The 26,136-nt window shown below is 39.0% G+C and overlaps 1 protein-coding gene across 1 annotated transcript in view; it reads left to right on the top strand.

Annotated features, from left to right (window-relative positions):
* Positions 1–24,454, top strand: part of ANKRD33B (ankyrin repeat domain 33B) — a 52,141-nt gene extending 27,687 nt beyond the window's left edge. Inside the window, exons 2-4 of the mRNA XM_070942597.1 lie at positions 6,092–6,221; positions 19,159–19,299; positions 23,604–24,454. Coding sequence (XP_070798698.1) covers positions 6,092–6,221; positions 19,159–19,299; positions 23,604–24,454 — 1,122 coding nt within the window. The remainder of the gene's footprint in view (positions 1–6,091; positions 6,222–19,158; positions 19,300–23,603) is intronic.
* Positions 24,455–26,136: the final 1,682 nt, after the last annotated feature.

Here is a 26,136-nt window from a genome sequence, read left to right as displayed (position 1 = left end):
TTGGACGGCCTCTGTCCCGGGGACTTCCTTGCCTCCATAGACCTCTCTGAGGCCTATCTTCACATCACCATTTGGCCGGCCCACTGTAAATACCTTCGGTTCAGCTACGCGGGTCACCACCTCCAGTACCGTGCCTTGCCATTCAGTCTGGCATCGGCCCCACACTGCTTCACGAAAATCTTAGCAGCCCTCATTGCTCATCTACGGGTCTGTCCGGGTAAGGCTTCAGGCCTACCTGGATGACATCTTGATCCAGGCCCCTTCCCTTCAAAGAGCACAAGACGACTTGCACCTGACGTTGCAAGCCTTGCAGGCCCATGGGTTTCTAGTCAACTTCCCAAAAAGCCAGCTGACTCCTGAAACCAGACTGACTCATCTGGGGGCCATAATCGACACCAGATTGGGGAAAGTATTCCTTTCCCAGGAGAAGAGAGACAATCTCAGGCTTCTCATCCGTCAAATCCTCCTGGAGCCAATGGTGCCCCTTGTCACCTTGTCAAGGTTGCTCGGGAAGATGGCATCGTGCATCAACATAGTGCCTTGGGCCCACCTCCATGCACGGGGACTCCAATGGTTCCTCTTGCCACATCAGCAAACCAGGACCTCCAACTCCCTTGCCAAAGTCAGGGTTCCCCTGTCAGTTTGCCGATCCTTGCACTGGTGGACGTCTCCAGCCCTGGACATAGAGTCCGTCTTCACGGACACCCAGAAGGTCACAATCACAACAGATGCCAGTCTTTATGGCTGGGGGGCCCACCTCGACTCCCAGGTGGCCCAGGGACGTTGGTCTCCGGTGGAAGCTCACAACAACATAAACTTCTTAGAGCTCCGAGCAATCCATCCCGCTCTCCAACATTTCCACCAGGCGGTACGGGGGTGCCACGTCCTCATTCTCACGGACAACATCATGGCGAAAGCCCACGTGAACCGACAGGGCGGAACATGGTCCAAACATCTGATGCAGGAGGCCCTCCATCTGGGGAGATGGGCGGAACTGCACGTCCTCTCCCTAAAGGCGGAACACATCGCCAGAAAGTCAAACGCACAAGCGGACTTCCTGAGCAGGATCACGGTGGATGCGTCCGAGTGGCGACTCCACCCCGACCTGTTTCGTGACATATGCAACCGATTCGGACAACCGCAGGTAGACCTGTTCGCATCCCCTCAGAATGCACACCTTCCTCAGTTCTTCACATGGTATCCGACGCTGGAAGTGGAAGGAACAAATGCCCTTCGCTGCCCCTGGCCTCCCAGCCTTCTATATGCATTCCCCCCTCTTCCCTTGATCCTGGGGGTGATTCGCAAGATCATAGCAGAGAGCGCAGAAGTAATTCTGATTGCCCCTCACTGGCCGCGGAGGCCGTGGTTTTCGGACCTGATCGCTCTTTCCATGTCGTGCCCTTGAAGGATCCCTCCGGGGAGGATATTTCTCAGCCAGGGGGTCATCAGCCATCTGGAGCCCCAGTGGTTCCACCTGACTGCCTGGCTCTTGAAGGGCTCCTGAGGACGGTGTGCTATTCCGAGAACATCATTTGGACCATATAGGCAGACAGGAAGAAGTCTACCATTCGGCTTTAGAACTCCACCTGGCAGGTATATATATCCTGGTGCTCTGCGCACGACATTAACCCTGTCTCAGCTTCTGTTCCGTAGGTCTTCAACTTCCTACAGGCTGGCCTCGAGAAGGGTCTGGCACACAATACCATCAAGCCCCATGTTGCAGCCCTTTCTACGATCTTGTTGCCCAGGGATGGAGTGCCGTTGTCTCACCACCACTCACCCGCAGGTTCCTGCGTGGCACATGTAACCTCCATCCCTGTTATTCACCGCTATCCCACTTGGTATTTGCCCTGGGTTCTACGGGCGCTCACTGAAACCACCTTTGAACCTTTACGTACCACGAGCGTCACTTAGCTCACTCTTAAAGTGGCCTCTCTGGTAGCCATTACATCGGCATGGCGCATATCGGAACTCGCGGCTCTCTCGATTAGGGCCGACCTCTGTATTATCCATCCAGACAGAGTGGTCCTCGAACTAGATCCATCCTTTGTTCCCAAGGTCAACTCCTGTTTCCATAGGACCCAGGAGATTATTTTGCCTAACTTCTGTCCTCGACCTTAGGCAATTGTATTTCTTTTTTTTCTCCCCTATTACAAAGATCTTGGCTTTAGAAAGATAAAGACATTTTGAATTCAAATTTGGAAAAATGACATAATGCTAGTTAACAAAGCAAGAAAAAAAATCAGTATCTCTGGCTTTGAAACTGTGCTTGTTCTCAGTATCCTAGTATCCACCAACTCCCAAGTCACTGAGCACACTACTGGTTACTCAAATTTCATTTTGGCCTATATAACCATCCAGAGTTTTATGGAGTAGGTAACCATAATAAATAAAATAAAATAAAATTATGTTTCTGTTAAAATCTTATCCATGTATAGTATTTTGGAGTGGGTTTAATAAATAAAGGCTTAAGTAAATAAATAAATCCTGTTTCTGTTAAAATCTCATACTCCATTTAAGTCTAATCTACCATGATCTATGGAATACAATGCTGTGGCAATATATACTGGCCTGTTGTCTGGTTAATACCTGCATAGAGGTCTACCAGTAATACCAGGATGAGTGACAAGTTGAAGAAAAATATTCTTGAAGAAGACAATTTAAAATGACTTTTGTATTGTTGCAGAAGAAATTATATGTCTCTGTCTTTGAACTCTCTAGGGATAAAGTTCAACTTGAAGATTTTATGTCTTATATTTTACCTTAAAGGAAAATTGAATAAGAAAATAATAAAAAACAAACAAGTAGAGACACAAGATAAAAAAGAAATATAACTATATCTTGTTAATATCAAAACCTCTCCTTCTCCATTTCATTTGTAAAAAAAATCCTTGTCTATAACATGTCTTTACACAGCTTCATGCTGTCTTTGATTTTTTAAATTTGTTATGTATTTCTTTTTGAAGATGTAATGATCTCTAGCTAACTGGTGTTCTGGTGTTTTCCTTCCTCTCAACTCAATCACTCTTACATTTGTTTTGTAATTTAATCCAGAAGCAACGTGGAACCTTTCACAGTAACAAGAATTGCGTGCAATTCTCCTTACTGTGAGGGGCTGCATGTTGCAAAGAAGAAGAGAGCAAGGCGGTGGGTGGAGGACAAAGCAAGGCAGGGGCTACAGAGCTGCCCCAAGGCTCTGCATCAGCTTACCTGAAGGCCCTTCAGCCAGGCTACCCATGCCAAACCCTCCCCCTCCCTCTCCCCCCCCCCAGGGCAGCCCCATCCCTTCACTAACCTGTTTTCCAGCTCCATTCTTTGCTGCGCGTTCAGGACAAGAAAAGTAATCTGTTGGTAAAAAAAATAAAAATACTCGTAGTTCAGACTTTCTAACTTCTCATGAAGAAAAAAAAATCTCGCAAAGTTGGAAGGTGTTTTTACCGTAGTCCCACAGGGGCATCTGTGCTGCGATCCCAAAGAAAGGACAGGCTGCAGGAAAATCCCTCCCCCCTTTTTTTCCTGCCAATCGTTCTTTATTTGGGATTGCAGCAGGATTGCAAGGCTGAAGGCTTCAGATGGAGCATTTTGGGGATGTGTGTCTATGCTGCGATCCCAAAGATAGGACAGGCTGCAGGAAAATCCCGCCAGCTTTTTCGTGCCGATTGTTCTTTACTTGTGCTGGCCACGCCCACCCCTTCACTAGGGCTTATTTTTGGGGGAGGGCGTATTTTCAGGGAAACACAGTATTCTTCCATATCCAATTCACATTTCCAAGAACAAAGAGGGCAAAAGCATAGACATCTTCTTTTGACAAACATTCTTTGCATAAGGCTCAGTATCTTTTTACTAGCATTTAAGTTCATTCTTATCATTTCATTTGTTTTCTTATTTTTAATAAGACAAAGATATTCATCTTCTTGCTCTATTTTTTCTATTTATTTATAATCAGTTATTCACTCCATTTTTTTCTGTCAGTTGCAATTTTGATCTTTTTTTAAATGTATTTAGCCACAAATACATTAAACAACCAAGTGTTGTCTGTCTTCATTTAAACATTTTCACACATGCTTACTTCTATCATATACTATTCTTTTTGTTTTTTTTTAAATAAAACAAAAACATTGATACAGAGATAATATTAGTAAGTGGACAGAGAAGTACAAAAGTTATACAATTAGTGCTTGGTATATTACCAATGAAGAATTGGTAATAAAGAATAAAATACATTATTTTTAATGAAAAAGAAAGGCATTTTTAATCTCACAGCCAAATGTTATTATGTAAAGATAAATTATCTACCAAAGAGAAAAGAAAACGACTAAGAACATTGTGCCTGAATATTTTGTTTCTAACTTTCTCGTTGTATCCTTGTTGTTGTATATATTATAAATATATGCTGTAATTTTTTTGCCATATATCATTCTCATCACATTCAGCAACTGATCCTTGCAAAATATTTTATAATTCCAAAAACCATACCATTATGCTGAGATCATATTGTCCTTCTCTCTATTTTCATTTCAGAGGACTTAAAACAGTGATCTTCCACAGGGTCTGTCTGAAAGTAGCTGCTGAGAAGGCAGTTAGGTCTTTGGGCTGAGAGGATGTTAGGTTACTATGAGTGTTTTTATGAGCATGTATGAGTTTTTATGAGTATGTAACATGTGTTTTGTGACATCACAATCCATACTCCCCCCCCCCCTTATAAATTTACATGTTATATTCTGAATGAACCTGAAAAGGTGAGGCCTGTATCCTAATAACATGATACAGATTCTGTGATTTGTAGAGTCATTTGTAGTTTGGAATAATTGCCATGTTCAAAACTTTTTTCCACTATGCATCTAAGCACTGTACAAAATTCTCTCTGTCTTTCATCTTAAATAATCACATCAATCGTGGTTTTAAAATGTACATTTATTGTTTGCCAGGTGTACTTATAAGTAGACTTATGCTTGAAATATTTATTTGAAACCAGTTTTTCTGCTCACCAAATGGCTCACAATTCTCATTAATTTTTGAGTCCTTGAATGGCTCAACTACTTTTCTAAACTTATTTAATTTCCATCCATCCATCCATCTCACCTGAAGAGTATTTTCCTCCTGGATCATATTCAACAAGCTGTATAATTTTCTAAAAAAACCTTTTTTGTTTTTGGTTCTTCCATCACCATTCACTAGAGTATAATATTCAATTGTCACCAAGCAATTGATTCCTGCTCTCATAAATACATTACCTACAAAAGTTTAGTTGACACCAATATGTCAGATCTTATAATACTCTGTTTCCTCTCTGTCTTTTAACACCATGGTTAATTTATCCATTTCAGCGCAATCGAGCACCTTTTTTATTATCATTGTGTTAGATGGTACGTCTTTCTGTTTCCAGTTCTGGGCAAATGTAATTCTGGCTGCTGTTATGATGTGAAGTATGATGTATTGGTTCTTTTTACTTATATTTCCTTTTATGATACCCAATAAGAACAGTTCTGGTTTCATCTCAATTTTTTGTTCTGTAATTTCTTCTAACCATTTTTTGATTTCCATCCAATACCTCTTACCTTTCGGGCACATCTACCACATGTGATAAAAAGTCCCTTATTCGTAATTACACCTCCAACTGTTTGCCGGTCTTTTGGGGAGCCTTGCCAGGGGTAGATGCCAACGATAAAACATTTGGTATATGTTTTCCTTATAAGCTGCTGACATCGTTAATTTATAGTTTTTTTCCCATAATTTTTCCCAATGTTCCAATTCAATGTTGTATGGGAAATTTTTGGCCCAAATTATCGTCTCTTTCACTGTTTCCTCCTCCATTTTAAATTTTAACAGACAATTGTAGGTTTTGGTTATCATTTTTCCTCTGTCCCTAATAATATTTTATCCATTTCTTCTTGTTCTCTTTGGAAGCCATAATTTTCTAAATCTTTTTTTATACCTTGTCTGAATTTGTAAGTATGGCCACGAATCTATTTCTATTCCTTGAGATTTTAGGTCTTGGTTAGATTTAAGTTTTCCTTGCCCATCCAATAGCTCTTTGTATTTTGCACTCACTACACTTTAACCTGCACCTTTTTTTATTATTTATTTATAGACTGGCCTTATTGTTGCCTGTTACCAAGGATACGTGGATATTGTAATAGCCTTAGCACAGTGTCCTCATATTGATGTAAACTGGCAGGACAACGAAGGGAATACAGCTCTAATTACAGCGGCTCAGGCAGGTAAGAATATTTGCTACTCATTTAATTTTTATGTTCAGTAGTGCGCTTTGTAATTGTGGTCCTTGTGATGAACCAATGAATATCAGGCTTTGTCATTTTTAAAGGGAGAGACAGTGTAAGCCAGGCAGTTATCACCCACTTAGATTGCTCAGCACAACAAGTAAAATACATGCTAGGCATTAATACACAAAACTGATGGGTTGCCAGATCCAAGGAAAGATTTTAGCTGTAGAACAACCCAGCTTTTCAATATTTAATCAAGGCATCACTCTGTGACACTTTGCCAAAAAAATAGCCAAGCCTCTCCCCAGAGAGAACTTCTAGGCTGCCTTTATTGATACGAAGGCAGTTTTTGATTTGACACCAACCCTGCGGCCCCCCAGCAGTGATGGCAAAAACTCTTTATTGATTGCTGGCTTCTGCAGCTAATTACAGTGTTACCCAAGGCCACTCTGTGCAGATTAAATGTGATGTAAATTACCTTCAACAGCACCACTCCCCAGGTAATAGTTCCATTAAAGTGTTAAGGGAACCAATCAGTGCCTTTCTAAATTTGGATCTCACCCCACACCCTCAAAAATCAGGGATTAATTTCCATGCTCACTTATACTGATGATATAGATATTGTTTCCCACACTTAAATTGTAATCTTCGGGCTTTTGCTGACCATTGCCTAATTATAGGATTGAAAATAACCTATGGAAAAATAAAGGTGCTGCTTTTCACGAAGTATGGGAAATTAAGGGGGTGTGATGGCTCAGTGATTAAAGACCTTGAGCTTGTCAGCTGGAAAGCTGACAGTCTGGGTTCAAGACCCAAGCACTGTGGGACAGGATGAACTCCCTTTACTTGCCCCAGCTGCTGCCCACCTAGCAGTAGATGCAAGTAGATAAATAGGTAGCACTTCGGTGGGAAGCTAACAGCGTTCTGTGTGCATTGGTGTATAGTCATGCTGGCCACATGACCACAAAAGTGTCCTCGGACAACAGTAACTCCCTTGACCAAGAAACAGAGATGAGCATCACCCCCTAGAATCAGACAAAACTGGACAGGGAAAACCTTTACCTTTATATGGAAAATTAATAACCGCTCCTAGCAAATAAAGGCATTTAAATATCTAGTCTTCAATTTACAAATATCCACTTGGTGGGTCAGGTCACAATCAAACAAAACCAACTGCAAAGGGGATCATTTGCTCCCAGTAGCATCGAAGTTTTCAAAATGAGCTGTTGAGCCTACTGTGGTTTGGTGCCAGGTTTTGTGCATATTCTGGTGATTCCCAGTTTAAAACCTCCAGTCTTAATTCCCCAGAACTTTTATCATGGATTGCCCACTCTACTTTAAAGGCATTTTTCCAGTTAGATCTTGAATGCCCCTTTACAGCTGCTTACATGAAAATTTGTCACCTGAATATAGCATAATGGCTGCTAATAAAAGTGGAGTTAAAGAAATACCTTAATATGATACAGGATAACTATCATTTAATGCAAGGCTCGTCTTTTGCAAAAGTGGGCACAGGTTATGTTGTCATTATTAGTATTAATTCCTTTGTGACTCCACCTATGCCTGGGCTAATCAAATGAGAATTTAAATAAGTAGCATTTAGATAATTCTCTCATAGTTTAAAAAAATAGAAGTAACTATATTATACCCCATTTGTTCTGTAGTAAGCTATCAGTAAAAATGGTACCTCCCTATAGCTCCACAGAAATAATCCAAAGTAATGTAAGATTTAATTTATGCAGAGACTTTTCTCTCATTCTAAATCTCTAGTAACCTATATAAAATAATCCTCTGAAAAGCAATTTACTGTTAACACAAAGATTTGTTGTGCCCTAGAGGCAACACCACTACAGGTAGTCCTCAACATACGACCACAATTGAGCCCAAAATCTCTGTTGCAAAGTAAGTGAATTTTGCCCCATTTCTTGCCACAGTTGTTAAGTGAATCACTGCAGTTGTTAAACTAGTAACATGGCTATTAAGTGAATCTTGCTTCCCCATTGACTTTGTCAGAATTTTGTAAAAGTTAATCACATGACCCTGGGATATTGCAACTGTCATAAATATGAGTCAGTTGCCAAGTATCTAAATTTTGATCACATGACCCAGGGGATGTTGCAATGGTTGTAAGTGTGAAAAATGGTCATGTCACTTTTTTCAGTGCCATTGTAACTTTGAACAATCACTAAATTAACTGTTGTACATTGAGGACTACCTGTATTTGCCTTGATAAAGTGTTTTGCACTGCCAAAAAGTTCCTTGTCTCCCACTTGACACTTCTAAAAAATAGAAAAGGGACAGGAAGAACACCTGCACTGAATCATCTTCCAGTGTTGGCAAGTCTTACTGGAGAAGGCACCTCTCAACTGAGGAGCAGCTTCTCCAGCGGCTCCCCTCAAAACCAGACGAAGCTTCTGTGGATGCTGCTCATGTGAAGAAGCCTCTTCCAGCTTTTGCAGGTGCCTGAGGATGTTGAAGAAGGGCTTAGGATGTCCTGTTTTTGGAGCATAATTGATAAAATTATCCTTCAGTTTTTTCCTGAAAGAAAACTTGAGAAACTTATTCCTTATGTGCTAAGTGTGTTTCAGCTCGATTTTGGGGGGATTAAATATAATGCCCAGGTTTGCAGAGATGCTACTTATTTGCTCAGTTCCTCCTGAAACTTGTCAGTTATTGCTCCAGGTTGAATAAAAGCTCAATTATGGGTCTATATAATAAATTCATGGAGAATACAGAAGTGCCAGACTAGCTCCAGCATAGATTTAATTCTAAAACCCTGGTGTGACTGACTAAAATTCTGTGAAGAGAGGGGAAGAGTGAGAGAAAGCCTTCTTGTTGCGTCTTAAAGATCCTTCATGGTCAGTCTATAGCCATGTCTGTGCCAAGATCTACCAAGAATTTAAAAAAATAATAAATACATTTTCCTTCTATTGCTTTCTGAGCAAGATTACCAGTTTCATGCAAACTGGTCACCAGTTTGATTGCCAAACCAGGCAACGGTTCTAGAACCCTGCGTGAAGCCTGAATGTTCTTGGTCTTTTTTTAACACTAACAGAGAAACATAGACCTAGTGGTCCAGAAAATCTTCCCACTGAATGGGTTTGTTTGTTTTCGTTTTAATTTCTTTGTGTTTACTTTTCAAAGTGATCCTTCCTGAAGAGCATATGCAAAATATTGATCGTCTGACCTGACACTGACTCTATAAAAGGAATTAGCTACTTCCCACTCAAAATACAATATTTTATATTGTTAAATATAATAATAGAATATTTAAAAATATGAAATCATCAGTTTTACTAACTGGGTGCAGGTAGTATTGCGCAAATCCATTTTATCATTTTAAGGAATCACTGTATCATTAGTTGGGGCTTTTAGCATTAGAACAAGGATTCAAGCCTATTCTGGCATATTGTCATTGGATACAGGTTTGCCAGATTCTAACCACTTTACGTGATTTCAGAGTCCATCTGGACTCTGACGGGGTAGATTCAGGGGGGAGGATGGAGGCAGGTCTTGAGAATATTATCTGGGAAGAGTTGATGCTGTGACTCCCGAAGACGACAGGATACTGAGTAGACTGAATGCTGCCACATGTTTATTGGACCCGTGTCCCTCCTAGTTGGTGCTGGCCTCTCGGGAGGTTACACGAGGCTGGCTCCAGGGGATTATAAATGCTTCTCTGAGTGAGGGTGTCTTTCCCGCCGCCTTGAAAGAGGCGGTGGTGAGACCTCTCCTCAAGAAGCCTTCCCTGGACTTGGCAGTATTGGCAAATTACCGTCCAGTCTCCAACCTTCACTTTGTTGCTAAGGTTGTTGAGAGTGTGGTAGCACGACAGCTCCCTCAGTACCTGGATGAATCTTATCTGGATCCGTTCCAGTCGGGCTTCAGGCCTGGGTACAGCACGGAAACGGCATTGGTCGCATTGGTTGATGATCTCTGGAGGGCTCGGGACAGGGGTTGCTTCTCTGTCCTGGTCCTATTAGACCTCTCAATGGCTTTTGATACCTTCGACCATAGTATCATGCTGCACCGGCTGGAAGAGCTAGGGGTGGGAGGCACCGTGTTGCGGTGGTTCTCCTCCTTCCTCTCTGACCGGTCACAGCCAGTGTTGGCAGGGGGGCAGAGGTCGACCCCGAGGCCCCTTGTATGTGGGGTGCCACAAGGGTCGGTCCTCTCGCCCCTTCTGTTCAACATTTATGTGAAGCCGCTGGGTGAGATCATCCGTGGTTTCGGGGTGAAGTACCACCAGTACGCTGATGACACCCAGCTGTACATCTCCACCCCGGACCACCCCAATGATGCCCTTGAAGTGATGTCCCAGTGCCTGGAGGCTGTAAGGATCTGGATGGGGAGGAACAGACTCAGGCTCAACCCATCCAAGACCGAGTGGCTGTGGTTTCCGACATCCCGATATAGTCAGTTGGTGCCATCACTGACTATTGGGGGCGAGTCATTGGCCCCCACGGAGAGGGCTCGCAACTTGGGGGTCCTCCTGGACTCACAACTGTCTTTAGAAGAGCACTTGACGGCTGTGGCCGGGAGGGTGTTTTATCAGGTTCGCCTGATTCGCCAGTTGCGTCCCTTTCTGGATCGGGACTCATTAAATACGGTCACTCATGCCCTCGTCACTTCCTGCCTAGACTACTGCAATGCTCTCTACATGGGGCTCCCCTTGAGGAGCACCCGGAGGCTCCAGCTGGTCCAGAATGCGGCCGCGCGGGTGGTTATGGGAGCGACAGGGCGCTCCCATGTGACCCCCCCTCCTGCGTGGGCTGCACTGGTTCCCGGTGGTCTTCCGGGTGCGCTTCAAGGTTTTGGTTACCACCTTTAGAGCGCTCCATGGCTTAGGACTGGGATATCTACAAGACCGCCTTCTGCCACCAGTAGCCTCTCACCGACCAGTACGCTTCCATAGAGAGGGGCTCCTCAGGGTGCCGTCGGCCAAACAGTGTCGATTGGCGGCCCCCAGGGGGAGAGCCTTCTCTGTGGGGGCACCTGCCATCTGGAACGAGCTCCCCCCGGAGATACGGAGGATCCCAGACCTGCGTGCTTTCCGCCGTGCCATTAAAACATTACTTTTTCAGCAGGCCGGCCTGGCCTAACCTCGCTTTTAAACTTTTTTTAATAACTTTAAAAATTTTTAAATTTTAAATTTGTCTTATGAATTTGGGGTGTTTTAAATTTCAGTTTCCGGGCCAATTATTTAATTGTATTTTAATGGTTTTTTAACATTTGTATTATATGTATTTTATTTGGCTGTTCACCGCCCTGAGTCCTTCGGGAGTAGGGCGGTATACAAATTCAATAAATAATAATAAATAATAATAATAATTTATGAGAGAAAGACAGCATGTAAACCTAATAAATAAAAAACAAAAATAATGTGGGATTTCTATATATAACACTGGAGATGAGCCCATGGATGAGTATCCAGCAGCCATATCCTCCAGATTACTTTTTCATAGGCAGTGGTGTGGTAGAACTGGCTTGTACCAGTTTGTGAGAGCTGATTGTTAAATTTTTGAGAATTTAGCCAGCCTGTTGAAAGCAGACCTGAGACCCCTGCCTATTGCACAATCAGCTGTTTAGCACCTAGCAGCATGCAGCGGCAATGGAGCTACAGATCCAATTGTTAAATATTTATCAGCACACCAATACCCATGTGCCTCCTGAACGCAATAAGTTAACTATATGCTACACGTTTACATAGTCAAGCATTTGAATGAAATGAATTTCCACCCCCCACAGGTACCTGACAAGCAGCTGCCATTCATGCTACGTGCTACTGTTGCACTGAGTTTATCTCAATTCCCATTTTCTACCCATTATTTTGATAATTCTAGCTCAGTTATCAAGATTCTGTAGCACTTGCCAAGAGACCTAAAATAAGCAGCTAACTAATTCAGAGTAATAATAGCATAGAGATGAAGATGTGTTTCAAAGCTCTAGTTAGTTTTTCATTCTTGGGCAAGAGAAAAGTTGGAATTATGCATGCTCTGTTGACAGTGCAGAAAAGTGCTGCAGCAGTCTGAGAATTGTCCCTGCCACGAAATTATGTGTGCCCCATTGTCCAACACAACTCCTTGGCACATCTCAATTTGGCCTGTATTTCAGCTACATTGCTGTTTTCTTGATTCAGTTAAAAAAAAATAGAAAACACTGTTCCAGCTTCCTAGATGTATGATGAATGTAGCCACGACTCAAATCTGGGCTGCAGTCTAGGATGGAATTTTGAATTTGGCTAGTGATATCTGGTTTTTAGGTAAACTTTTATTCAGAGGGCTTGGCCCCCTTTAATAATTCTTGCAAAAAATCAGTTGGACTAGAAGAGAGACTCATGGGAGCAGTTGCTTGGTACTGCTCTACCATTAGTGTTCTTGTTATCCTGAAATATGAACAATTTCAGAAGACTCTTGAACAATTAAGTATGGATATAGAATTGCAACACACTCTATCTAAATCTAGTTTTTTCCATTTATCATAGATTTGGGAGACTGGAGATTAGTATGTAACCAGTTAACTATCTCATTACTTTGGGATGGCCTAGTTTGATAGACTTACTTGGAAAATTGGTTTAAAAAAATTCCCCATGACTAACAAATATGCCTTTGAGGTCAAGTTCAAGGATTGCTCCTGAATCTATATGGAACACTGAAATTTGAGGAAAATTATATTTGTCCTGGATACCAAAGTATCTGAAGGAATGTGGTTCCATCTCTTCCAACTACGAGGCTTAGACTTTCATGAACCACAGTTAACTCAGAAAAACTCACAAATGCTTATCCCTTTAAATATTTTTTTTAATTGGAAAAGGTGCTGCTAGTCTCTTTCTGGAGATGAACGTCCTATAATTAAGTAGAAAATCTCATTGGAAGAAAAATGTTCATTATATAGTATGGGCTTAGTTCAGCTATAGTGACATTCATTGTGTTTGAAGAAAAAAATATAAAAAGTACATGAAGATAGAAAAGACTATCTAGCATAGATGGGAAAAAATGCTGTGTGCAATCCAAGAGCTTGGTTCTATACAATGTCAGTATAATCATTTCTTCAAAGTTGTCTTTGCTTTATGTTTGTCTGATGCTTAATATTACTGGTTGTTTATAATAAATATTTGTTTGTACTATCATTTCTGTATCGTGAACAATAAACCTGCAAGTTGAAGATATTTTTGTCTTTTTTACTATTTATTTGGTGTCTTCAAGTGTGGGTTGACTCCCACACTTACTTTCTGGACTGGTCCTTACAGTTCTCTTGAGAAGATTTAAGAAGTGGCATACCTTTGCCTTCTTCCTAAGACTGAGAGAGTGACTGGCCTAAGATTACTCAGCTGACTTTCATGTCTAAGGTGGCTAAAGAGCTTACTGTCTCCCCATTTCTAGCCTGCTGCCTTAACCATTACACCATATATGCTGTTTTGTCTTTGTTATACTTAACACTAGCGTTTCATTTCCATTTTACTATCACAGGTCCTTTGGGCAAACCTAGGGAAGTTGCCTTAAATGTTATCATTCCAACATCATTAAACAGATATGGGGACAATATATATCTTTTCCATTTCCTTTCCTATTCTGAAACCACTGTTTCTCCAAATTCTGTTCTGACACTAGCTTCTTGTTCAGTGTAACAATGCCTAAGAAGAATAATCTGATAATTACAGTACTAACCTTAATATGTTCTACACCAGGGATGTCAAACTCAAGGGCTGCGGACCGGATCCGGCTTGTGATGTGGTTGGATCTGGCCCGCGGGGCTGTCCTGGTCTACCCAATGCGAAGAGGAAAGATCAGGCCAGCACAGCTTCGGCTGGTCTACCCAATGCGAAGAGAAAAGATCAGGCCAGTGTGGCTTCGGCCCAGTCTACCCAGTACGAAGAGGAAACATGCTAGCAGTTTGGGGAGTGGCATCAAGCTGGCTGTGCCCACCTGGTTGGCCATGCCTGCCCGGCCCCCCAAGGTCAACCACAGTTCTGATGCAGCCCTCAATGAAATTGAGTTTGACACTCCTGTTCTACACTATGGCACAATCTAGGGAATTTGAAAGATTTGCTATAGTCAGTGATTCAAAGGCATGTCTCCTGCAGCAGTAAGGTTGTGGTCAACAAAATTACAATTACAAAATTACATTATTAAATTTGCAAGATTAAACAAAATTACTTTTATTTTTAAAAGGAAAAGAAAAAAGATAAGCATTCCTTTTTAATTTTATATAGTGCATGCACAACTGTCAGTAGTAGAAAAAGGAAAAATAAAACTGTACAAATCACAGCTTCTCAAGAGAATTTCCAATGGGAAAAAGATGCAAAAAAATATTAAGACTCAGAACAGACTGTAAATTGGTGTTTGTCTGTTACCTAAGCCATATTATCCCTGAGTTTACTTATAAATATCAGTGATCATAGTGATCATAAAGCATAAATAGCTTTATGCCAAAATAAAAGGAATCTATACACAGTGTTTCTATCACTAATTTGCCACCTATTTTTTAGAGATAAATGGATCACTGCAGCATAAGATTCCCACTTGCTTCCTTTGGCTCTTTCAGATTTTTATTTCTAAATTTATTGGTTTGTTAAATTTATTTGCCACCAATCTCGCCGTGGGGCTACTCTAAGTGGCATTTTAATAAATTCCTTCTAATTAGAAACTCATCCAAAGTTCTTTCCTAGTCCTTGCCTATTTCTTCTCTTGGATTTTTAAAAGACAAAACATTTTCTAGTAGATGGAAAGGATCTGGAGGTATCTTTTTTGCTACGTGTTAAGGTAATCACCTTTACTGATGAGGATCCTGTTTGAGACAACAAGGGTGGTTATTGGAAAGGCCATGGTCAGTATGATATGCAGCATTGTGAAGCTGGATTGGCTTTGCAATATGGGTTTTTTTTGGTATATTCTTATTATCTATTTTCCATCTTATGTTCTCTCATCTTTGTTGTTTCTGAAATCTGCTTGACTGGCATTTTTCCACTCTATATTTTTTAATATGTAATCAAAACTTTGTTGGGATGAGCAATTAGTGTACTAATTCTGTAATTTGAACATTCTCTTAAATTTACCTTTCTCATTAAAAGTATGCGGACTGATCTCTTCCAATCTGCAGACTACATCATTTTGCCCCATATTTGTTGACATATGTTAATTGATTCTCATCTTGCTGTTTTGAATTGTTTAATTGATATTTTAACTGCATCTGGTTCTTTCGTATTTGACAGTCTATCCCCTTATACTATATTTATAATATGTAGTAGTCTGTTTCTTAATCTTTTTCAGCATACTTTTATTATTCTATTAGTAAAATAGTTGATAATCTCTCCCACAGTCTATACTTTGAACTATTCTAGTGATTAGACTGTTCTTCAATTTTTATTTATTATTATATAGTTCATTTAATTTAGATGTCCATCCAGTGATGTCCATATATAGAATCGGAATTTATGTTGCTTGAAGCAAACATTGGCAATAAACAATTTTATTTGAAAACCTTATTAACCTGTATTGGCATTATATTTATCCAAGCCAAATCTTCCTTTAATTTTAGATTCCTTCATTTCTCCAGCTTTCTCATTCCTGTCACCCATTAATAGTAGTGCAGTATGTCCTTTCTTATGTTGCATCTGATATTTCTTGTGTTTATATAAATTCCTCAGACTCCTCTACATAACAATGTATTTTATTTAACATATTTGAATGTGACTTTAATGTTTTAGTATTTATGTGGTCTGTACATATATGTGAATGAAAAGGAATGGATATTATCGAATATTTTAGAAAACTTACTAAAAAAGAAATAATTCCTGTTGTTGGTCATATCGCTAATGATGCTGCAGACATTCCCCATATTGTTAGTAACTAAGACATATAAATTATAAATTAACATTAAAATGATTTTTATATTCATTTTGTGATCGATAGGTTTTGATTTTAAAAATTTGAACAGATTAGCAGATGAGTTACCTGTTTAAATGAAACTTCTTTTTAAACTTCCTTGATACTTTTGATTGACATGCACCATAGATTGCAAAGTAAAATGAGACTAACTGGACTGCAAAATAAAATGAGGGAATATTTTTTATAATTTACAGTAAATGAGCTACTTTTGTGATGTTTCCCATACTGGGTAACAGTATGATCAACCAGACAAATGGCAAGTTAGAAAAATGTTTTGAATGAGGAATAATGGCACTAAAGGTTTATCTTGTTCTGTCAGATTGGAGACAAGGACTTGATGGTTTAATTGCCCTTCAGCCTATAAACTCCCCTGCATCCATAATTTTTCCCTGTGGTAGATGTCCCTTGTCATACATACATTTCCTACATACAGGCAAGCAAAAACCAGTCCTCAAATGAAGATTATAGTTGAGGATTTGTTGAAACTATTTCTAAGAATGAATACTGTTTTCCAAGTTTATGTATTTCATCATTTCACTTATATCCTTTGTATAAATGTTGTTCCCCATGCTGAAAATTGGAACTCTAGTCAGTTTGGTGTGGTAATTAAAGATACTGGTCTGAGAACAGAAGTTCTTGTCCCATGTTAGGCACTAAGTCAACTTGGTGCCATTCCCTCTCTACAATGGAAAGAAAGTAATGGCAAGCCACACCTGAAAATGTTGCCAAGAAAACTGCAGGAGTCAAGATCTATGTGGAGAACTATAATATATGGCCAGTAAGACAATTAAATAAATAAAATTTTAAAAAAATTAAAGACAAACACATAAATAAATATTGATATCTCTATTCTTCCCATTATAACAAATCCCCAAGCCTCTCATTAGAAATATAAACCATTGATTAACATGGTTAATTAAAATCATGTTTATTTATTTGCAGTATTTATAAGACCATCCAACTCAGTGTGATTCTGGGCAGCAGACTAAAAAAAATAAAATAACAATAAACAAATACAAAATAAAAAATAACATGGCAACAAGCACATAATAGAATAACCAAAAGGGGACTCTCACTCAAAATATAAAAGAGAATAAAAAATGGCATATGTCATTTTAAAGTGGGGAAGGACACATATGTATCATGGTGATAACAAGGAAAGCCTGGATAAATTTTAAAAGGCGCTTCTAGTAACAAATATACACAGATTTCAGGAGGGAGGAGGGCCTTCCACAGTGAAGTACCACACTGAGAAAGTCTGCTTAAAAATAACTGCAAGATAACTTCATGCAGTTCTTAACATACAAAGAGGCTAAAACTGGTTAAATATATGCATGTATTAGTAAAAGTGATCTTTTTGCCAAAGGACTTGGTTTTGAACTTACATCGGAAATGATCACCACCTCAGCAACTGAATTATATTTTCTCCAGCAATGCCCTTCTGATGTTGGATTTCAAGAATGCAAAGAAAACACTCAAGCAACTGATATTGGATACAGAAGATGAAATGGAATAGTCTTCCTTACTTAAAGATTGTCTTTGGGAATCATCGGTTTATGTTGACCAGGACAATATTTTATGAAATCATTATTCCAAGATTCTGAAGGAGCTCACTTTAGTGAGTTTCCTATGGCAGTTATGAAGGGATCTTTTAAGAAAATCTCATATGCAGCTCAGCTTGCATTTTGAAACATAATCCTCATTGTCTTGTATTGTTAATACAGGGATATCAAATTTCACTTCATAACTCTTGAATAACAACATTCTCAAGCTACCCTGATTTTGTTTAAACCATTTATCAATCAGAAATATATCCATTTCTCCAGACAACCCAACATTTTGCTTATAAAATTTGGCAACAATTATTGTATTTCTGTTAAAATATATGCTATCTAATTGCTCTGTTGTCTGTTCTGCCACTGTATACTCCATCCTGTCATACTCTTTACCCAAAAAGGCTTATGTTCAGACTAGTGTGGAAAATAACCTAGGGGTTTTTTTTGACCTCTGAATCAATTACTTCTTGCTATCTGAGCAAATGTGATCCATGCCTGTTAAACTGTAATTACTAGGTAATGGATATTAATGTGAAACAGTTTAGTATATAAGCATTCCTATTCCTAATAAATATCTGGAGATACTTTCAAGAATATAGAAAGTGTATCTATAGAGGAATTCTTGATGGCTGCCACATAAATTATTTCTGACCATAGATAAGATTGTATAAGTAACTTTAGTTAACATTTAGCCTTTTATAATTTAGTTCTTGTTTATTTACTATTGTGTTCCAGAGGGCTTATTAACAGATAATGTAAGGAAGTTCATAGGATGCAAGCTGCTTCTTGCAGCCATCTGTAAGTCCCCAAAAACCTTGTCAGATGATTGGGCATATCTGGTAAACCAGCGGTCCCCAACCTTTTTGGCAGAAGGAACCAGTTTCACAGAATCCAATTATTTTATAGACTGGGGTGGTGGTACTGGTTTTGGTTTTGCTCGCTTGCCCTCTACTCACTTCCAGCTGTGCAGCCTGGTTCCTAACAGGCCACAAACTAGTACCAGTCCTTGACCCGGGGGTTGGGGAACCCTGTGCTAAGCAGTCTGGCAGGAATTTGCTTGGTAAGAGTCAGTGGGAGGTGTCCTTGTTGTGCATTTCCTTAAGCTTCATTTACCTGAGAATGAAGCATAAGTTTGGGGAAATTCGATGTCCCTGAACTGACCTTGTGTTCCCTTCAGCATTGTTCAAGGGCTAATGGCTCTGGAAGAGAAAAAATTACTCTGAAGGAAAAAAATGTAACTTCAGATAAGGGAAACAAGTGGGGTACATTCATTCATTCCATGAATATCTTAGTGTCTGTGCCATTTATGTTTCAGTTGGCATTTAAATATAAGACTTGTTTACGTATATTAGAGAGGGGGGGGAATGGAAAATTTCCTCTGAGCCTTAGCATATTATAATTTTAAAAAATCCTACAAAAATTAACCATGTCATATTTATACTGATTTGAAACTAATATTATTTATATAGATAATTTTTATTCTTTTTGTAGGACATATTAACATTACACAATATTTACTCAACTATTATTCTGATCTTGATATTGAGAAAAGGAATGCATTTGGATTTACTGCACTCATGAAATCTGCAATGCAAGGCCGAAGTGAATGTGCCAGAGCCTTAATATTAGCAGGTATACATAATTCTTTTTTTCATTGTTTTCTTTCCCATTGAATTGTTGTACATTATCCTCAATGAAAAACTCCATTTATTTTCAGAGTAGGTTTTGTTGGCAATTATTAAATGTGTACAGTAAATGTAGGATTTAATTCCACAGTCATATTCTTGAAACCATTCATCATCAACTACTCTTTATTCAGTCATAGATCAGCACATAGAATATAGTACTCGTAGCTACTTAAATTGAAGTCAATAGAATTTAAATTAATCATGATAGTTTCCCGATGATTTCAGTGGTTTTACTATTAAATCAATCCATTTTTATATTGCTGTTTTCTACCACTATATTTCTTAGGATAAATCTCAATCATAAAGCTAAATTATGTAAAATTTTTGCTGTATATCATAAATTGTAAAAATAATAAAATAAGCATTTAACAGTTTTCTACAAACTGTACATGCAATTTGCAGTGGGAGTACCTTCTGTGAAAAATCCCTATGCCAAATTTGGAGAGAGGAGTGTGCAAAATAAAAGCATATATTTCTAACCAACAATAACTTGAAAATCGCTGTACTAAATCTCTATTAAAAATGGCATATTTAATCTCGTCAACAAGAAAATTTAGTCTCCTGGAAAATGGAAGCTGTTAAAACTGAGATGTTTAGCAAACACATAGAAGCAGGATGGAACTTAATCTTCTAGTCATCCTGTCTTAGCATCAGAAACAAATTTCTCTGAGTGTCTTTTCTACAAGTGTTCTGTTCTCTACTACATGGATTTTTAATAGTATTTAGTATTATTAGTTAATTAGATTTTCTTTCTTTTCCTTTCTTTTGCTTTTTATGCACATGGAACATGATTCCTGTTTTTCTGCCACTCACTCAATTGTTAAATTCATAGACACTGAAGATCACGGGGCAGTTTCTGCATATAACTATATGCTTTTAGTCATCTGTGCTATTATACAAACTGTGCTCTTTTCCCACCACTAATGTTCCCCCGTTACAAGTAATCCTCAATTTACAACCATCCATTTAACAACAGTTGGAAGTTATGACAGCCTCAGAAAAAAGTGACTTACAACCTCTCCTCAGCGTTTTGACTCTTGCAACACCCTTGCAGTCACTTGATTGCAATTCAGGTGCTTTGCAACCAGCTTGCATCTTGCATTCCCGTGATCATGATTTGTGATGTTCCCAACCAGCTTACAATAAGCAAAATCAGTTGGGGAAACTGGATTCACTTAATGACTGCTTGATTCATTTAATGATCACATTATTCGCTTAAGAACCATGGTAATTTGCTTAACACAGCCACAATAAAAATGGTCATAAAATCCAGTTACATGATGACTCGCTTATCAACTACATTGTTTAGTGACTGAATTTCCGGTCCCAATTGTGGTTGTAAATCAAAGACTACCTGTCATTATAATGTTCACAGCAATGCTGAAAAAAAATTGTATAGGAAAGTAATGATCTATCTTAGTCCTCTGTGGGTAAAGGGAGGGGGCAGGAATGCCAACTTGTTTCACTTTTTCAAAAATGTTTCATGCATTTCCAGAATCTAATATAATGACTAGAGCATTTCACTTACAGGTAAATACCCTGCTGCTCTTGGAGAACCTGAAGCAGTTCTATAGGAAATCAACTTTATTACTAAATTGACTTTAAAAAAATACAAAATAAACAAAAATTAGGAAATCTTTTCATCATATTTGGAAGTGCCACAATATTTGATATTATATTTTTATATAGTTATTTGCTGACATTCACAAAGGCAAGAAACAGTGATGGGAAAGTCATTGCATAAGCCAGTTGCTTCTGGTGTAGCTTTAGATGTATCCTTCACTTGTTCTTATTATAGTCTGATACAGTCTTAAATGAATCTCTTAACCATTCATGAGATTAACCTAAATTCATAGACTTACCATCTGTTATAGCAAATATCCGTTCTGTTTGTCCTTTGGTTGTGTGTCTGGTTTTTTAAAGTGAATTTTGGAGGTTGTTGGGTTTGTTTTCTTTCCCATTGCATTGTGCTTTGAATGAAGAAAGATCACAAATTCTTCTTTTTTTCTTTTTAATGAGATTCATTATAGCTTTAACATTTTCATTCTCTTGATCATTCTTTATTTTGGTCTCTAGCAACAATGCAGATTTATATTGGAGGAAAGTGTGTGCAAGCAGGTCTCCCAGTTGGTATTCATTTAAATACTATGCTGTTTTTTAAATGCTGTCTCTTCACTGCAAAATGTGTTTCTTCCTGACAATTTTTTACCAAATCAATTATTATACTTTACAATGAATTCAAAAGCAGTGTGTCACACTGTAAATAAATTGTTAGTTACATGGCAGCAATTTTAACAAATAAAATACATTTTGGTGAGAGATTTTTAAAACATTAAAATAAATTCCTTTAAAATAAAACTCAATCTTTTTGTCAGCCATTGAAAAAGCTGCTTAGGTTAGACTCTGTTATCAAAAAAGCCTACAGCACCTTCTAAACAAAAAGAAGAGATTGATTGTTACCTTGATTGTTAGCCTTGAATTAATGAAGACCAGAGGTGGAAAAACTGAAAAGAATGTAATCTATCTACAGGTAGTCCTCAGTCAGTGATTGCCCTGTTTAGTGACTATTCAAACATATGGCAGTACTGAAAAAGTAATTTTTCAAACAGTTTTTCAAACTTATGGTGATTGTAACATCTTATGGTCACGTAATCATGATTTGGGAAATTCAAAACTGATATGCATTTATGACAACTGCAGCATCTCATGGTCGTGTGATTGCCGTTTGTGATCTTCATATCTAGCTTCCAACAAGCAAAGTCATTGGAGAAGCCAGAAGCAGGGGTGAAATGCTACCGGTTTGGACTGGTTCAGCCGAACCGTAACGATGGTGGCGGGTGGTTCGGAGAACCTGTAGTGATAGCAGCGCAAGGCTCTGCCCACCCACCCGGTCGTTGTTACTTCCTGATTTTAACCAGGAAGTAACCTGTTTTTTACCCTCTGCGCATGCGCAGAGGGTCCGTGCATGAATGTGACGTGCACAGCGCGTGCACTTCCAAACCGGTAGGGAAGGTAAGTAGATTTCACCCCTGGCCAGAAGTAATGTGTGATCATGTGATGATCACATGAGTGTTTGATCATCACTTAATAACTGAGTCATTTTATGACTAAGTTGCTTAGTGACAGAATTGCCTATCTCAATTGCTGTGATTAATTTAGGACTACCTATATTAGACTTCAGAAGAGCAAATTCTGATTAAGTCAATGAAGAAGCAGATAGGATACAATTGCTTGACATTGTGTAGGAGAATTGTATCCAAGGAGGATGAAAAATCCTATGAAAAGTGATACTGGATTGTAAACAATTGTTTCAGGAAAGAAAAACAGGAGACGTCTAAGGACGTTAGCATGGTGTCATGCAGTGGCATCTAAAATGCTATCAAGAAAAAAATATGTAAAGGGTGATACCCCAAAACATCTCTGCAAGCTCCAGGTCCATTCATAGAAAAGACATGTGTATTTTGGTCCAACTATGAACTCTCCAATACTGTCTAACCTGTCTCTGTGTATGGAATCTTTTACCCATTCCTAGAGTTCTGTTCCAATCTGGAATCAACCTTCTGAAAAACACGTTTTCTTTCATGCTTGGAATACTAAAATACATTTTGCACATCTCTATATTTTATATTAGAGTAACAACCATGAGAAAGGCAAGGCAGTAAATCTTTCTTTCTCTCTCAACCTTATATTGAGAAAGGATTTTTTTTTTTCATTCACTGAGGACTGGAACAAGCTGGTGAAAAGAATGAGCAATGACTGTAGAAACTGCCAGTGGAAAGCATGGATTCCTTTCCAGGTCAGCCTGGACATTATCCATTGATTAGGAGAGGTTGATTTCTTGAAATATTTGATTTTTTTAAATGCACAGAATTTCTATTTCTGTATGATTGCATGTGGGTACTTCTATGTTTTTGTGTGTAAGAGAATGGTTGGTGAATGCAAATGAGGTAATCAGTCAATGTTGTAATTTGAATTCCTTATTTTAAGAAAATTAATTTTAATCAGTGATTGTTTCATTCTACTTTGATTATGTTGATTTTCGGAAGACTACAATATTAATGGAATGTTATGCAGAGCAGTATATCAGTACTGTACTTCAAACCTCTAAACAATTTAGCATAGCTCAAAACCTTATTATCAGACTATCAACCATGATAGCTAACAATAGCAATCAAGAACTATAAGTTTTACAACCTCAGTTTAAAACACATACACCTTAATTTCTCTCTCTCTTTTATTTCTTTGAAGGAGCAAATATTAATGCAACAGATCCAAGTCGTGGATTCACTCCTCTGGAATGGGCATGTTTCACAGGACGAATAGAATCTGCATATCTTATACAGAGACTTATGGATAAGCCATGTGCCGAGCAATTTTGTGATCAATATTTGCTTGAATGGCCAAAGTTGAAAGAACTTCTTGCTAAGGCTACAGGTTCAAAAACTTGCTTGCAGAAGATCTCAGAAACTTTGAGATCCATTGTAGACTTCAGAACTTTCCACGGTCCTGAAGAAGATGGAGTCCTTGATCACATGGTTAGAACAACAACAAGTTTAAGAAGCTCCTTCATTGCCATAGCTTGCAGGACTGTGTGCCCTGAAAGTCCTCCTGCTGTAGGAAAACGCAGGCCAGCTGTACAAGAAATTCTTAGGAAACAAAGAGCTAAAGAACTTCAAACTTTGGAGAACAGGGAACGTTTTAACAGCTATAAGAAGCTGTTTCAGAATTCCAGAATTACACTAGTGTCCAAAACGAAGGAACGGAGGGCCAGCCTGCAGCCTTTCCATTTAAATATGCCCCAAGTCAACGTTATGGTCCGAAGGAAAGCCAGCCTGTTACCACTGCATTTGTTAAGAAGAAGCAGTGTTCGCCCTGGGCTTGTCATCCCCAGAGTCCGCATAAGTAAGGCACCTCGGCCTACTTTCCAGCCGGAGAAAGTGCAACGGAAAAGTAATGCTAATGATGGGACCTACTTGGAGATTCCCAAATGGAGATATAAGGAGCTGAAGGAAAAAAGGAAGAAGGCTGAAGAAGAAAAGAAAAAAGCTGAAGCTTTACAGAAGCCCACTTCACCATCTCTTCAGAAAAAAAGGACTTAAAGCCAAATTGCTGGTGGTACCAGTACACAGTATATTATATAAATTTAAGAAAAGGAAGATCAAACAGAAGATCACACTTGTTTTAAGAGATTTAAGAAATGCAAGGCAACTGTATGAACAAGGTTAACGTATGGAAAATATTATTTTTCTACAATTTTAACAATTATCCTCCCCAAAGTAAAGGGCAATACGATTAAACTCCAAATAGAGAGGCCATGTCCTCAAATATACAATTTACAGCAGCACTGAAGTACCATGTCCTAAATATCAAATTCTTCTCCCTGGGGTACAGGACAGAATCCTCATCCTGCCCCAGCCCATGGGTGAAGAAGCAATCTTAAATTGTCACAAAGTGTATTGATACAAAAGTAGTCTTTTTCTCTTTAAGTCAATACTATCTTGCCTTGTTTCAAGGTATATACAATTTGTGCTACTTTCTTATTCAGAATTTGAGAGGTGAAGGCAAATAACCCCTGATCAGGGGGCTGTTACAGAACATTGAGACTCCTCTGGTCATTTGCCAGCCTCTGATGCAGCAATTGCTCTCTCAGGATTTGCACACCCTATTAGCAGTTCTTAGCAGAATTCTTTTCATATTCTTGCTTTTCCACTCCCTGTTTTTTGAAATCAACTTCGTTCCAAGCTTCCAACAAGGTAGAGAGAACAGATCTCTACTATTTTATCTGGGGAAAGTAAGGGGCTTTGCTCAATTTCATATTATTGTATTCTGAAGTAGCATCAAAGGGAATCTGATTTTTAGATGTAGGAGCTCTGCAGAGTTTACAAAATGAGAGATGCTAAATTAGCTTTTGTTCTATTAGCCACGGATATCATATTGTTACCCCCACTCCCCACTTTCACATCACAAATAAGAAAAGTGGTTGCCCAGCAGCTGCTCACTTTCCATTCTCTTCCACACAACCTGGCTGGTTGTACACTCATGGTAAGGTTTATCTACCTCCTTCCTCTTGGGGGGGTTACTTCTGTCCTGGCGTCTTCCCTTATTTCACAGTTTTACCTTGGAACATGGCCAAATGGGAAGTGAGTCTCTAGACCTCAAGCAGAATCGCTCAAACAGATCCACCCTGTTCATGCTGCTGTGCTCTGATTGGTGGATATAATCCTACATCAGGGCTGTCAAACACGCGGCCCGCAGCCCGGATGCATCACATATTGGCCACGCCCTGTTTAGCCAAGGGGGAAAAAGTGATATGTCATGTGACACGCAAGTTTGACATCCCTGTCCTACATGATGGGTGTAGTGCTGAAGGGGGAGCAAATCCAGGAGAGGAGAACCAAAAATCTTGCCCATAATGAATGGTGCAGTTTCAGATCAGGACAACACTATTTGGTAGCAGTGGGAGATTCAGTAGAAAGATTGGCAATACAACCAGCATGTTTTATGCCTAGAAGGATGGTTAATTCAGTAGTAGGGAAAGGCACAGAGAGTTTAAGAAATATCCTTGATGAATAACCACAAAGCAATAATTAAGAAAAAGTAGACTTTCAAGGGAGTATCTAGAGAATTAGAAAAGAAGGAATAGATGACATAAATTTCTTATTCAGGATATGTGAGAGATTTAAATATGCTTTAAGGGTTTTTCCCCCCTACATACAGAGGCTCAGCTTGTTGCTGGCCTATAGAACATATGCCAGTCTGAAACATTTTTAAAGTATATAAA

This window comes from Pituophis catenifer, unplaced genomic scaffold (assembly GCF_029215685.1).
Source record: "Pituophis catenifer annectens isolate HBS135680 unplaced genomic scaffold, rPitCat1.0.hap2 SCAF_3, whole genome shotgun sequence".
NCBI lineage: Eukaryota > Metazoa > Chordata > Lepidosauria > Squamata > Colubridae > Pituophis > Pituophis catenifer.
The sequence above is the reverse complement of the archived record's forward strand: the minus strand, read 5'-3'. Positions and strand labels throughout refer to the sequence as shown.